The 16,483-nt window shown below is 35.5% G+C and overlaps 1 protein-coding gene across 1 annotated transcript in view; it reads left to right on the plus strand.

Annotated features, from left to right (window-relative positions):
- orb2 (cytoplasmic polyadenylation element-binding protein orb2) overlaps positions 1-16,483 on the plus strand; it is a 173,617-nt gene that overhangs the window by 83,656 nt on the left and 73,478 nt on the right. The window contains exon 3 of the mRNA XM_011070392.2: positions 13,108-13,161. Coding sequence (XP_011068694.2) covers positions 13,108-13,161 — 54 coding nt within the window. The remainder of the gene's footprint in view (positions 1-13,107; positions 13,162-16,483) is intronic.

The raw sequence follows: 16,483 nt of genomic DNA on the forward strand, positions 1-16,483 counted from the left end.
GTACCTATTGAGTATCATTTATTTTGGTTTTAAGTACTTTCTAACTACTAGCAATCCCGCTCTTAAAAATTTCGTATCATTGTGACAACAGTGACTAATCTTTGTCATACAAACGTATACAAATACTAGTGCCGATAAGCTGCAGATTAGTTTTCGACGTCATTTCCTTTTCCTGCAGTTCTATTCCGCAAGAAACGTAATTTCTTGAGTGTAATTGATTTACGAATCGCTTCCTCTATTAATCTACGTTACATTTTTATCGTAATGCGTGTTCAGAAAAGGTTTGTTCGAGCTAAGAACACGCTTATTAGTGCGCTTGAGAGAATAAGTTAATGTTCAAAAATCCCAATCCATATCGCGAAAATAAAAATAAGAAAGCATGATATACGTCCGAGTGTTCGCTTCGGAAGAAGAATCGTCGACATGATTTACAGTCATGAACGTAATGATGCCCGTGTTCGGCTGTACTTATCTGTCGCTTATATCGGTGACGCTTCTCGGTTCGCTTCGCGAGAAACCTTCCGCGAGAATAACAATTTTTAATCAGCTTCAATTACAGGAAGTACCCGGCGAGACGCACGATTCGCGTATAACGACATCATGCTAGAAGTAAAAACGCAAACTGCGATTCTCGCGCGATTCGCGCACGATGAAATAAATAAATGTCGCTTTCCATGCGAGAAATATCAAACGTTGTGTTAACAGCATTCCCGCCAGCAATGAAATGGCCGGACAAAATGCGTCGGATAGGCGTGTAAGCGGGCGCATTGACTGCTTTTCTGGCTAAGTACCTACATTTTCACGACACTGCGTCTCATTGCGATATAGGCGAGAGAAATATTTATATCGGCTATTATCACGTCTGCAACGTTGCGCGACCAGTACCGACACTATTTGAATGAAAATCGATACTTGCTCGCCGGAGATAAGTCTTTACGAGACTCTCTGAGATACCAGAAGCTCGAACGTGGAAATCTATCCTCGGACTTGGACTCGTTAGTAATAAAAAGTAACGAGATAAACGCGCATTTTTGCCGCCGATCGGAAACCTCGCGTTGGAGATAACGCGATTCGCAGATCAACCGAATGCGGCATTTATCGAAAGTATTCTTCGAGGATATTCTTTGAGAGTATTTGTGAATGAAAATGCCTCTCGTAGGATACCGGAAAACTTATCTGAATACGAGAGACGGAATTAAACAGAGGCGACAGCCTTTATGAGAGTTCTTCAGCGCAGAGATTGGCCTTAAGGTCGCGGGACCTCAACGTGGTGTGACGTAGTCGAGTTTCTCACGGTATGAGATGCTGACGATGCCGCAGAAGGAAGAAAGGTGGAACTAAAGAGGAATCGATTTATTATTAAACAGAGAGGAAGTGAATAATTATCTCGCTTGAATTCTCCATAGATATCTGTTAGAAATTCCTTAAAGAATAACTGTAATATTCGCGCAAAAACTTAACGAGTCTAACAAAATAAGCGTGTGAAATAGAAGGCTTAGAAAAGAAAGCTTAAAATTAAGTAACTAAATAATTAGATTAAATTATATAAATATATCAAATTATGTTGTTTCAATATTAGAAATCTAACGGTAATTAAGGATGGAATGGCAAAGATACGAAGATAATAAGAATTTCCCGTCTATGGTGATAGGACGATAATGATTGCTCTATGAGAAAAAAAAAGATATATTGACAAACAAGTAGACAGGAGATATGCATGATGATTGGCATATTTTCCTGACATTATCGCCACGGGCGATATCCCATAATTGAGATACGTATAGTATATTTTTGAAAGTGATATATAAACGGTTGGGAGATCTTATGTTTGATGAAGAGATTGTCAAGCGAAGGCTTTCAGAATTCCCTAAAAATCTGGAGGTAAAAAGGAAAATTATCAGATAAGTTGCATGCGATAACGCAAATCTTTCTGATATAGGAGAATTTGTACGAGAAACTGCTTTTTTTCTGAATGATAACGTCACAACGGTAGAGATATTTTAACGTTGATGACTTAAGTAGAATAATTTCTTCAAATTCTTTGAGATTAACTCAAAATCGTTAATTTATTTAAGACGTCATATTTTAAATTATTTGTCTACCGTGATTATCCCTTGGAAAATTTTTTCACAAATTTTAGCATTGAATTATTTTTTTATCATTATGTTTACGTCCTACCTGAGAACTCTGCATGAAATGCATAACAATTCGAATTTTTAGCAACAACATGATTTCTCACTTAGACGATTTTACAAAGCCACAAATGAGAAATAAATTGCATTGTACAGCACTTGATCTCTACAACTTCTGCGATAACGAGGGAGTTTATCGCCAGACATCGACGCATCGTGTCGAACATGTTCGAATATTCCGTGAAACTCAGCGTTCCATGTCGAATGGAAGATCCTTGCATCCGTTTACGAGCAACGGATGCCCCGGTCGCTCGTCGGTACAGACGATTAAACAGGGTGTACAGCTGCGAGTGGCGGACGCAAAAATTCAATAACTCGGCATCATCTAGATAATAGTAGGTACGTTCCGCTCAGATCTACACGATGGGGAACCGCAATCGCGTTTAAGACAAGTATGGCATCAGCGAACGCGGCGTTTATGTATCGCGAGTACCGCTAATTTGCATCTGGCGTACGGATCGACATACGTGAGAAGCTCGTAAATTCATAGGGAATCCGGGGGCGCTTCGTTCCGATCGTTATCCCGGTACGGTAGTCGAATCTAGTCAGAAACACGAGTTCACGACCGGGAAAAGTCGATACACTATATAGATATGCGTTGGCAACTTGAATTCAAACACGTGAAGAAGCAATAAACATGAAACAGAACGATTTTACTTTTATCTAAAAACTCAGCTAGATACAGATCTGAAAATAATTTTGAGCTATCAAAATAATTACGTAGAAATCTCAAGCATGATAAGCAATGTTACAAAAAGTTTTGACATTTTAACAACTAGTTTGAGCGTCCTACATAATTATTTTGATTATTCAACAAAATTATTTTCTAAGCTAAATTTTTAGATACCTCAGCAAAATCATTCCTTCCATGTAGAAATAATAAGTAAAGCAAAATAATAAGAAATAAAAATATAAAATAAGAGTAGAATATCTACTTGACTCATCAGTCCTCTTATTATTTTTGAGAAGATAAACGATTTTAAAGAAATTTTTTAATGTACACTTAGCACTATGTTTTCATCGCTTTACATTTTGTCGACAAGATTTACGTTTTTTAACGAATCACGTAATTTAATAACTCGCGAGAAGTTCCGGCGCGGCCCTGAACCTTATCTTCCTAGAGTTGTTCTTCGATTGGATAGAACTTCCGCGTTCGAGAGCATCTCACGATCGTGATCTGTCGACGAATTCTCGCGCGAGGACCTCACATATGCTTCGCGTTCCAATCGAGATATCGTTTTTCCACACATCGCTGATCCTCCAACGATATCGCTAAAGAGAAGACCGTTAGTCGCTTCTCGTTAGAGGCTCAGTAAATCTCACATGAAAATCGTGATATCGCAGATATACGCGATCGCGATTACTTTCTCACTTTTTTTTCTTTTCTTTCCTTGTTTCACTGCTACCGGGTATTTCGCAATCGTGTCCGCAATCATAAAATCACTCAAGCAAGATGATCTCTCAACAATTGCTGACAACCATGTCAGCAAGAACAAAACCGAAGCAGCACTCGCAAACTCCAAAATTTAATCTATTGTATGGTTATAAAATTCGTATTCTATCTGTCAGATCGACACAAAAGTTCATAGCGCTACTTCATTTGAATACTTTATATCTACATGTTTAAAAAAAAATTGGCAATCATTGAAATTTATAGAGCTATGTTTCAGCTTTAAGAAGCTCCGTTCTTTGTATTGCAGGAATTTTGGAAAAATTCAAAAAAAATTGTTTTTTAAAAAATTCTATTTTTAAAAACAATTTTGTAGAGAAAACTTTAAACTTTCATGTTAGAAGTTGAAAATTTTCGCAAGTGTTGTCGGGCACGTAACAAGCGTTCTTCCATCAAGTGGGAAGAAATTTTTTTATTTTGTTCAACTCGTAATTTTTTTCTATAGGTATGTAAAAATTATCAAACTCAATCAGAAACTGAAAAGACAATGAACTTTCGGTAATAAAGATTTTAGCTTCGAAACCCTTTTTAAAAATTTCGTTCATTTTAATGAATTTTAACGAAGTTAAAATGAATTGCAGCTACTTTTACAATTTAATATCGTGAGAGAAACGCATCATAATTTGTCCGGAACGAGCGAAATTTGTATCACTTTCCTCAAATGATTCATGCTACGTGTGTTTATTACTCAGTCTTTGTTTACAAGTCTAAAGAAATCGGACGGCGCAAATACAGCTACGGAGTCTCTTGCATAGTAATTCGGAGCCGCTCGCTGCGCTCGGTCGATCGAGCGCGAGGAGAATAATCCGCAAAGGTTTTTAACGGCAGAGGAGAAAGCGCTCGGAAATTTTATCTAACGGAGTGTCGATGTGTCGCGGGGGACAGGATCGTTTGGCAAAAAGTCAAATCGTCATGGCTTCGTAGTTCGGATTATTTTTCCCTCGAACAGGGGAAAAGTGAGTCATTGACTCGTACCGCACGTATCTCATTTATTTCGTTCGAGATCTTCGAGAGGAAGGGAAAGAAAAGAGAAGGGCACGTATCTGCCTTGGATAATGTATCGAGAAACTTGTTACGTTTAAGATTGTTCGTCCTTTATCATTGTTATCGGGCGAATATTCAGACTTTTGCTCCAAACGACGTACCTCTCGAGTGGAGAGAGGCTTTTGACTCGACAGGCGTTTCACGCGAACCAGAGCTTTATCGGGGAGAAAGAGAGAGCGAGAGAGAGAGAGAGAAACGTGATAAATGAAGGAAAACGTGATAAATGAAAAAAACTGGATTTATTTTTTATTGACTGATACGATCGGATCGATTCCTTGAACTACTAATAACGCTTTCACACTTGACGAAATTGCAGGAAACCGACAATAGTGCGTAATTTCTGAAATCATCTTGCCGCGAATAAAGAGAGACGACATGTCGTCACAATTGTAACTCCTCGCATGAGAATGCGCTTCAATCTGCATCCCGCGCATGTATTGCACGCTTTTGCGTATTTCATAAGCGAGTATCCTTGTAGCGCGCGCCTGTCGGCCATAGGCTTTTCCACGCCTGTCCTTTCGGTACTTCAGATAATTAGGCAGATGGCAACGCGTATTAATTTACGCAATTGAAAGTTGTTTAAAGCATGATGCAATTTTGTCGAGAGATTGCTTGAGAGTCTCGAGATACTGTGTATATATGCAAGTACCTTCCGTGAGCACGAGTAACCGAGGAACTGGACTATCAGGCCAATCGCAACAGGCTTGTGCTCGTTGACGATATATTTCGCAAACCCGCCGACGCGACATTTCATTTTCATTATTATCAAGGCAATAAAATGTTTATCGGTAAATAAGCGAGAATTTTTTGGAATTTTTTGGAATTTTTTGCAAGAAACAAAATTTATTATTTTTCGCTTCCTGAACGTTAATTCATTCAGCAATTAATTACGCTAAGTGACTTACATGTCTGTGTGAAAGTTATTGTTTGAAGTATATTGAATATAATAAATAATTTTGTATAATCAAGAAAGTCGGTTAAATTAGAATCCAAACGGTCTGACCGTAATAAATTATGACAACAGAATTTAGTTAAAATTTGTTTTTATATTATATTCTGATATAAAGAATACATTATCCATGGTGTATCTTATTTCAATTACAAAGTTAGAAAATTTTTCAAAGAAAGCTTCTCTTTGTATAATAAAAAGTTGCTATGATGAGAGCTTCAACGTCGCACAATTTTGGCTTCTTCACAGCCGGAGGAAACCTGCGGGATTTCGTCAAGATATCTTGCTGGGAAATCGTAATATCCTTGAGATATTCCATATAAGCACGGGCTGTCTCAAGAATATCTTTTTACAAATATTTTATCTATATTTTAATATGTAATATGTAACTACCACACGGAGAGAACAATTTTGTTGTAATATTCTAAAAATTTAGCTAGATACAAATCTGAAAATAATTTTGTTAGACTATTAAAATTTATAGGATACTCAAACTGATTGAAAAAATTTTAACATTTTAGCAATTAGTTTGAGTGTCTTACTTAAAAATTTTAACATTCTAGCAATCAGTTTGAGTGTCCTATCTAAAAATTTTAATGGTCTAATAAAATTATTTTTAGATCTATATTTAGCTAAATTTTTTAATACTTCAGCAAAATCGTTCTTTCTGTGCAGCACACACATACTTTGATGCTTAAAGTATTTTCAAAATGTTGTACACTACTTCTTTATCTATTTCTTTCCACAATATATTCACAATAATATTCACATCTACTGAGGTATTCTTTTAAACAAAATGTTCTTTGAATAATACATTGGTAATATTTAAAAATAGAAATATGTATATTTGGGACGTCCGAGATCTTTTCGATTAGACTGCTCGTTAAATATAAATAGGAAATAGTATTTGGAGCAATTTTAAAAAATATAGATATGAGCCTATTTAAAAAATTTGTATTTCTCTATTAGAACCGAAGCATTTCGACAAAGACGCTCAGTTGTGGCAAATAATCTTCTCGTAAGAGGGAGTAATCGAGCGTACTTAAAACAGTGGCACGTGGACACAATCGCGTAGGATCGAAACATGCACTCGGGGCTATTAGATTTCACGTGTCTCTTCTCGGTGTGTCGCAGCTTCGAGAGAAAGCTCGTATTTCCTTTTTTTTTCTTTTTTTCAATTTTTTTATTATCTGTCGATACACCTGTTCTCTATGGGACGAAGGTGATAAATGAGTGAATGAATGAGTGAATCATTGTTTATTCAGCATCCTGAAAATATAATATATCCCCTCAAGCGCAGAAACATTAAATTTACCATAAACATGAAAGAAAAGAAAAAGCAACATACCATAATACAAAGTTACACAGTACAATAACTTCAAATATACATAAATTTAAGAGAAATAAGAAAAATAATAATAAAAACAAAATAATTCAAGCAAAACAAGTAAATACAAATGTATAAAAGTCAGTCCGGTGTACCTACCAGTCATATTTAAAATTATTCATAACGCGCACACTTATAAGCTCAACACGATATAGAAACAGATACATAGATAAAAGAATCAGAAAGAAGGAGATTAAGAATGTAAATTGAACGAATATTCGTAGAATCTCTTCTCGAAATAGAATAGAGTCGATATAATTCGCGTTTCAAACCTTACAAAGAAGATCATTCCAAAGTTCAGCCGTAGAGACCCTGAATGACCTCTTAAAAAATTCAGTTCTACTCAGAGGCAAAGATAAAGTGTTGTCTCGAGACCTAGTAACTCACATGGACCTGTCGCCTTTGAACGCGAAGTCACTATATAGAATCTGAGAATTCTTTTGAAAGTAAAATGTCAAGTTACCTACATAATGACGATAAAGGATTACACAAGGCTGCCACGGAAACATGATTACTTCATAAGTGCTTAGCGCCTTTATTTCTACTTTGCAATGCCATTTTTCAATACTTTCTCCGTGTTTTGACTCGAATTAATTATCACTGGAAGAGGTAAAATCGCAATGTTATGAGTAGGATCTTTGCTTTTGCAACGCGTGAGCGCGCAGGACGCTATCGGTGAACCCACAAGGAGATAAAGTCATATCGCAATAACGACGATGTAACCGGAGGTAGCCAAGCCCCACCGTCTATGGAAAGAACATCGTCGGCTTCCTTTCCGCATGGCCACGCAGCGCCACTCGTTGAGATTTCGTAATTGAGCGTGTCTTAAGACATGCGGTCACCAGGGAGTCACCGCCGATTGCGGATTAACAATTAACTTCTTTACTGCGGAATTTACGACACTTATAAAATATACGTTTATTATCCCGTAAGATTTCACTTTGATACATCCAATCGCGAGATGCTAAAACATATTACGTTTGTTATTGTAAATTGACTCGGTGATAACCGATATGTATTTACCGACTTTTCTCCCTCCGTGTATAGTTGTGATAACTGTCAGTAGACAGTGATAGCCGTGGAAAAGTCAATAGCTTTAGTGTCAATAAAAGAAAGTATATCGAGAAACGCCCAGCAAACAAGCTGACTTAAAGAGGTTATTTTGACGTTAAAATGATGACAAATAGTGCTTGTTTGCTGGACGTTTGTATTATCTGGACCGCATACTCCGGAGTAATAGTAACGGTTAGATACGTGAAACTTCTTTCTAGTGATTTTTTGACTTTTCAGTGAGTAACAAAGATAGAACGATAGTTGTATCGATTTGTGTCACCAAATGGAAAGCACTTATTGACGAAATAAATTGTTACACTTCACTGGTGACTGTTTCACAATTTCGCGACGGTTGAGATTCAATTTTTTGATGATTTTTTTTTTTTTTTTAATAAAAAGCATTTTGTATTTGTGTTAAAGATTCAAGTTCTTGTTAAAATTTGATATTAATTGATAATAATTAATTAATATCAAATTGACATTAATTTAGTATTAAACATATTCGACTGTTAATTTAGTATAATCTAATTACGTTATTCAAATATTTTGTGTTACATTGATATTCAACATTCCTTAGTATCAAAATAACACAATTTATGAGTAACTGAATAAATAACATACAAATAAAGTATTTAAAACGTAAATTCTAAGATGAACGAATAAAATATTAATATGAATATGTTAATTTAACATAAATGTTAATTTTACTGAGAAAATATACTTTCACAGTTTGCTTACAAATTGTATCAGTATTACACTTTTTGTGTCAATTTCTTTTACATAATGTTTGCAGTGTTACTTTCTAACACATTCATCTTGTGCTAAATTAACACGAAGATTTGAATGGACCGTTTGGGACGCGTGAACGTGTAAAATTAAACAAATTTTCCAACGATGTAACGCTGCGTGTACAGGTTTACACGCGCACGTGCTGACCAAATAATCGATAATAGCGATCGATATGTGAATAGATGCACCGTGAAAGTAAAATCCGTGGAACAAATTGATGAAGGATAATGTTATTGCTGGCACGAGCACGGTAGGCGGATCTCTTCTTCTGCTTCTTCTTCTTCTTTGGCGGTGAATCAACCTTTAGACGCGATGCGATTTCGCAAAATGTGAAAACGACGCTTCCACATTCCCCGCTTACACTCACTCGCTTCTCCGCTTTTGAACGCGCGATCGTTGACAGGCGCCTTTATTCAGACGACTCTCAGACAATCAATATTTATCGTCGACGCTCAGGTAATGACAGCATCTGATAAACGTGGTAGAAATTAACTTTCTTGCGGGAAATTTAATTATCTCGCATTATTTCACAATTTGTGTCGACGAAATATCTTGGAGAACATCGTGTGCGAATTAAAACTATATTAAAATATATACATATTGCTTGAAATTAATAGTGTTAAAAATATCTTCAAAAAATACCGTAATGAAAATTAGGATAAGGACGAAACATAAAAATAATCGTAGAACAAAGTCTCGTTATTCATATTTCATATATTCTTTCTTATTTATATTTATATTTTTATACTTTCAAGGTAACTTACGAACGAAAAGCGATTGATATCTTGATAAATCTGCTAATAACTGTTACTGTGATGCACGCGACGTGAAATGGTATCGCTACTTTATTTGCCGTGCGTAAGTTCGTCGACCGGACGCACGGAAAACGTTTTTGCGCTTGCGCTTGCTATTATTGTAACGGTGTAGAAAATTAGTCACGATGCCACGGCCTGCAGAAGGAAACACTGTCAGGCACGTGTAACATACTCACCGTAATGCCGAGGTCTTAAAATTCAAATTAGGATCGATTATGTAACGTCCTTCCTTAGCTTTAAACTGTTAATAACCGATCAATTGCAGACGGAACGGATGCGTTAAGTTGCAAATATTTGATCCTTGTTATTAATTTTTTCATTCTCCGTTATGGTCATTTCACGTCGGTATATCTTCTTAAGATGAAAAAATGTCCTGTCAGTCCGAGTGTTATAAAAACTCATGTCGCCTATTTGTTAAATATGTGAAAGGAAGACACATCTGACGAAGAAGTTGATAAATGTTCCTACAGCGTTCGAATTTGATACCTCATTAATATTCCTTTATTTTTATATTGAAAAAACACGTGTTCATTCAAAATATTCGTGATAAATCTTGCTACAACGACGATTGTCAGAAATTCTTCATATCGATTTATCACTGTAAATCCGAAGATTTGTACAATACAGTATTATTGAAGACAAATTTTAAGAAAGAATTATAATCTAAGAAGAATTAATTAGTGACTTCCATTAATTAAATTTTTATTAATTTAATTTCGCGATTAAATTTTCAGAGCGTATATATCTTGAAAGAAATGAAATGTGTGTGTGTTCCGAGAGCGTTCTAATCAGAAAATTGGCTAATTGGCAATGCAATGCAATGCTCGGCACTTTGTACGATCGATCAATCGTAGGAATACCTGAAACGAAAGGGGTAATTGTATAGGGAGAATTATATTGTGCGCGATGTTGCGTGACTAGATCTTCAAAGATGAGATAACGCATCGCTGTCTTTACCGCAGCGATCGGTTCGTTCTTATTTGCATTGGTTGAAAGATGATTAGGGTGATGGGTTACGGTAGTAATACGCACTGATCGTCAAGTGGAACATCCCAGATCAGTTCCCAGAACGCGTATTACCAATTGCCGTTTAACACGATTATACCCATCTGTCTGATACGTACAACTCGCAATCGTAATCCCGGTCGTTACTCGCGAGACATTCCGCATATGTCGAGAAGAGAATCCCACGTTTCTCGGATCACGCTAATCTTATCGCACAAGACAGACAAACAGAAATTGTATGCCTTCCTGTTTGAAAACCTTAGCCTATAGATATATTTTGTGTATTTATTATATTAGATTACTAGAGAAAATATAATATAAAAATTATATATCGACGGATCTACTGATGATTGTCTGAAAATATAAAATTTCGAAAGCTTCGAAATATAACTTCAACTTCTATGTGTTTCTAATTTTTTGTAAACTTTTTATCCGTCAACAAAATAAATCTGTTATAACATATTAGTCATATAACAATAAATGATATTGCAATAAGCTTTGGACTCAGTGATTAACTTGTAGGAATCTATAAGAATTTTCAAAGATTCCACATGTTTTTACACGTTAAGTTCGGTTTTGAAGCATCTAAATATTTATCTAACTGCAACTTTAAAAAAAATATTGTCAGCCCCACAAAATAATTATGTAATTCAAATTAATTTCTAAAACGTCAAAACAGCATTATCATCATTCTTAAGTATCCCATAAAATTATTGATGGTATTCTAAACATTTATTTTCAAATCTGTATCTAATTTAGCTAAATATTTATTATTAACTTTTTTATCAATTCCGATTAACATCAATCGACGATTAATTCAATCATTATGATTACCAATGTGAGAATTAAACATGGTTTGTCTTTGAAGAAGAAAAGTTCTGATATATTAAATTACCGTTGCTATTTCTATGAGTTAGGCTCGTTTCTGCCAATGTATTTTAATTTTAATCTCGGTTCAATTAACTCTTCATCTTTTTCTAAGAATTAGAAAAGAATAAAGAGTAAATTAAACCGACATCAAAGTTAATCTACATAAATAAAAACACTAAAAACGAGTATTAATCGTCAATTAACCAGAGATTGATGAAAGAAGCCTTTAGATGCTTCAAAACCATTTTTTCTGTATACATAAGCTCCAAAAATTTTCAATTTGCTAACCAGATAGCGTATTTGACAAAGTCATTTGACACTTGCGATATCGATCTTGCCTTCCGCAAATGGATAAGTTTGCACTAATTAACGTGAAAATTATCGCCTGGTAAGTCGTGCTCTCACTCGACTCGAAGGGAACAAAAAATCTTATTAAGATTAAAAGCTAAAGTACTGCGCAATAAGTGCGAAAGAAATAAAGGAAGTGAGGCGTCGCATCGTGCCAGTGAAGAAAGTGGAAGGTCGTCGAAGATGGAAATACGATAATGCGACGCGCATTTCGACGCGCATTCTTAAATCACAATATTCCATCATGGACGTTCGCGCGAGTTGAGACCCGACCGCGACCGGTCGAACTGAGGGCTTTAAGTTCAGAGGTTATCTTATGTCATGAGAATGTTTGAGGTGTATATATATGATTGTACCGATGTTGAGATCACGATGTTCGCGTATATGTGCCCGTACACGCGTGAAACTTAACAACGACGTTTGTTTAGAAGTGAAGTCTACATGTTGCGTAACATTTTTCATTTGACGATATAAATACGCGTTCATATATTTTTCCTTAATGTCAAAAATGAGAGAATAACGGGCTATTAAGGATAGTGAAAGGTACCGAATCAGTCTATTCTAGGACTATTAGTTTTTGTTCCGGGATAATAATATTTCTGATAACAGAAATTAATTAATCCATTCTCAATAAATTTTCGAATAGTTTCGCCTATATGTTTGTGTACAGTTTAATTACGCGATGTGTAATATACACAATTACGCGCTGTACTCTATACAATTTCTAAATTAATTAATCAATTTGCAGTAAATTTTAGTTTCCAATTGCTTTTACTGTTACACAGCGTAATGTAGAGTTACATACGTTTTACAAGTGATATATATTACTTCATTTTGTAAATTTATAAGCTTTGTATAAATTAGTATTAACAGAACTCTGGTTGCACAACATCTCAGTAATTTTGCGCGTTCAAATTAAGGTTTAGAAATAAATTAGACAATAAATAATCTGTCCTTCTAATCTGAGTTTAACGTAACGTTAATCAGTTACAAGATAAGTAGAGCAACTTTGTTTTTAATCTTCAATTTTTTATTGATTATTTTATCAAAAGCTTCAAATATTTTATATTTTAATAAATTTTTTTACCTCCCCTCTAATCGCAATTTTTCTTAAAATACCATTGATATTAATAACATTATATTAGTATATATTAGTATATGTAAATATTTTCCTTCTAACGGCATATTTTCTATTTCTATTTCAGGATTCATAAACTGCAACACCGCCAACACGTTGCAGTCGCTCGCGCAGCTACATGGTGAGTGAAAACTAGTTGTTAATTCCTCTTTCCTCTCTCTGTATTCCCCTCGTGCATCCCTCGCACGCGGGTATATACGTCCTGCGTTACGTTTATTGCCAGAAGATGATCACCGGAGGGAGGAGAGCCACGCGGCCCGCGGATTCAATTAAAATTTATAGTTACGTAATACCTCCCCAGTGCAAGAAAGGTATGCCCGTCTTCCTGGCTAGGCGGCAATCGGGAAAACGTGGCCCTCCTCCGCGCGACGTTCACTTCCTCTTTCTTCATCGTAATCACCACCGGGGAAGGACTAGCTTCGCAACCTGTACTTTGCTACCGTAGCCGAGTCGAGCCAGAGGTAAAAATACTGTTTTTGATTTAGCGCGAGCGCCGCATCGTCGTCGCCGCCGCGCCGTAAATTTCACGCGAGAGTGAAGGGTTCGTCGCGGCTTTTTGCTCCCGTGAGTTGAACTAACAAGGCTAGCGCGAGCGCAAATACATCCGAAGATTCCGTGCTTGTAAATTGATGGGTATATTGGCTCATAAATCGTTATGTAAAACGCTAACCCGTCTACCTCTCTCGTTCTCGTTTGACCGCAAAAATATGTAGACTCGTTTGAGCTCGTTAACATTTTTAGCGTTCGATGTTTTAGCACAACTCCTTGCAGCAATTTCAAATGATACCGTCGATGTTTCGCGAAGATACTGGAACGCGATACGTAGTCGTCTAAAGAGTCGTCTTACCCTTTCGAGATTTTGTATTGGAACGTCCTATGTGAATCACCTTGATTTCGCCCCGTTTGTCTCGCCAAGGAAACGCGCAGAACGAATTTTCTTAAGCGGATTGTATTGCTTCCAAGAAAGAGGGTTGATAAATACATCAGGCACTTTAATTAAATCTCGTAATGTGTGCGGCCCGTCTGTGTCCGTTGTTCATTCGTGTCGTTGATCTTCAGCACCGCACACCGGGGTTTCGATCGTAAAGATGTCCCGGTGCAATTTCTCTTCGTGGTGTTTGTCATTAACACCACAAAGGCTTACCGGGAAACGCAATCGCGCTCACGAGTGCGAGAAGGACAGATTTATTTTCATAACGTCGCGAGAATCTAAAAGTAATTACCACGCTTCTCATGGGGCGTTTAGGATTTCATTCTCTGAACATCTCTAAGAGGATATCTCCAAGTCAATCTTGGATTCGCGTAAAATTTCGTCAGTGTGTAAAGTGTGTTGCTATATATATATATGAAAGTTATCTTTTTATTGCTCGAGATTTTCAGATTTCGTATGTTTTTCTAAACTGTTAAAGAGCATGCCACTATCACAATTTAAGGATGTTAATTTAAAATATTATTACGGAATTTTTTGCAATACCATTTATCCAGATACGGTAAACGCTAAGATCAAGTTATCTTCTTCTTAACAACTAAGAAAAAAGGATAACGTGACTTTAGCGTTCCATATCTGGATTCACGTTATTGCAAAAACTTCCTATTACCTACTCTGCGATATGTGAACGAAAAAGTTTTTTTAAATTTGGCAGGTATACAAATATATATGAAATGTCTCAAAGAATAACTATTTAAAAGCTTTTGAAAAGATACATTTTGTGAGTTACATATTGTGAGTTATAACATTTTTATACATTTGAAATTTCTTTTACGTTATTATATATGTATATTGTTTGGAAAATTTCATAAACAGCGATATATTATTACAGCCACTGTTAAAAATTTATTCAATACATGGTTCAAAGACATTTATTGGTTTTTTTTATAGCTCATTAACGATGCATCGTTACGCGCAATATGTATCCGGGAAATCTTGTCCTAAGGTCGAAATTAATCGACGACTGCTTCAACGGACGTGGTCATTATACGCTGGCATTAACGAACGGAAAGAAACAAACACGCACCCGGCTATCTCGGTCAGAGACTTTTCACCCGGAATAACTATGAGACGAACGCGAATAGGCTAATTAACTCTGCCACTTTGAGACTTCAAAATAAGACCTCGCATTTGCACACACGCACGTTGCGTGTAATATAATAATACATATATATTTATCGACATTGGCTGAAATTCGAACATTTTGTATTGAATATTTCTAAGAAAGAGAGAGAGAGAGAAAGAGAGAGACACAGAGATTAGATTTAAAAATAACTTATTATTGCATATTAATTACAATATATATGATAATTATTGCTCGAAACTTCTTTTAAAATGTGTTAGAAATTTTAAAAACTTTGAAGAAGAAAACTGTAACTCTCTTAATTCTATTAAACTTCTAAAATAGTTTCATAGAGACAGGTAATTAATTAAGTAAAATCGAATAATTGAGTTTATCTTAGATATGAGTTTATCTTGAAGAAGTTCATAATCCATGGCTTTAATTCGTTTATAATTCTTCGCTCTTGCTTTTTAAATGAAACGTGTCATCGCTCCTTAACTATCATGGATGGTTAATGAAGTTGAAAATCTCTTATTCCTTTAAAGAGTTTTTAACTTTATAAGTTTGCTCAGTACGTGGTGTTTCGTTATATATTAAAGACTTTAATTTTCGATCCAAATGAGGCCGGAAATGTCTGGGCATCGGTTATCATTTGTCTGCAGTCTCGACTGTGCATCATGAAAATTCGATAGAGCTAAATCCTCTTCTCTAATTTATCCTTTATATCTATATATAGTGGTATACTTTAGGATCGTCACAGTCGTCACTATATCAGGCCCTTCTCTTTAATACTTCATAAATTTTTATTAGTAATATTAATAGTATTATAGCTGCGTATCAGAATATTTCTATTCCAATGCATAATGAAACTTATTCGGTATGCGATCGTTATGGCTACATAATGAATTTATTTAAATAATATTTATTTAACTTTTAGCAACAAGTTTTTGTAATATCTTTCCAGAAAAAAATTGCGAATAATATTATTATTTTTTAAAAGAAATTTATTTGATTCTCTGACTTTATTAAACTTTTATCTTTATATATATGCGATATTAAGCTATCGATGACGTATATCGATAAATCCTTTTTTTTTTGTCGCTTTGTCTCACAGAGATGACTATTCCGCATAGTCATTTGGGTTTAACGAACTCACACGAATTTATTCACATTTACACATCACATACATACTCGCACATATATACATGTTTTTGTGAACGATACAGTGCAATAAACGTTTGAGGAAAAATGGAAGCAAGACGCAAACTAGTTTAAAAATAATAAGAATAAGTACTAGATCTATGCCATTTGAGCCGAATAGCAAAAGCTTATTTTTATATACATTTCTTAATTAAAAAGAAATCTTTCGCTTTATCACGTTTCTATCCCACA

Source organism: Acromyrmex echinatior, chromosome 1 (genome assembly GCF_024713525.1).
Source record: "Acromyrmex echinatior isolate Ae372 chromosome 1, ASM2471352v2, whole genome shotgun sequence".
Lineage (NCBI taxonomy): Eukaryota > Metazoa > Arthropoda > Insecta > Hymenoptera > Formicidae > Acromyrmex > Acromyrmex echinatior.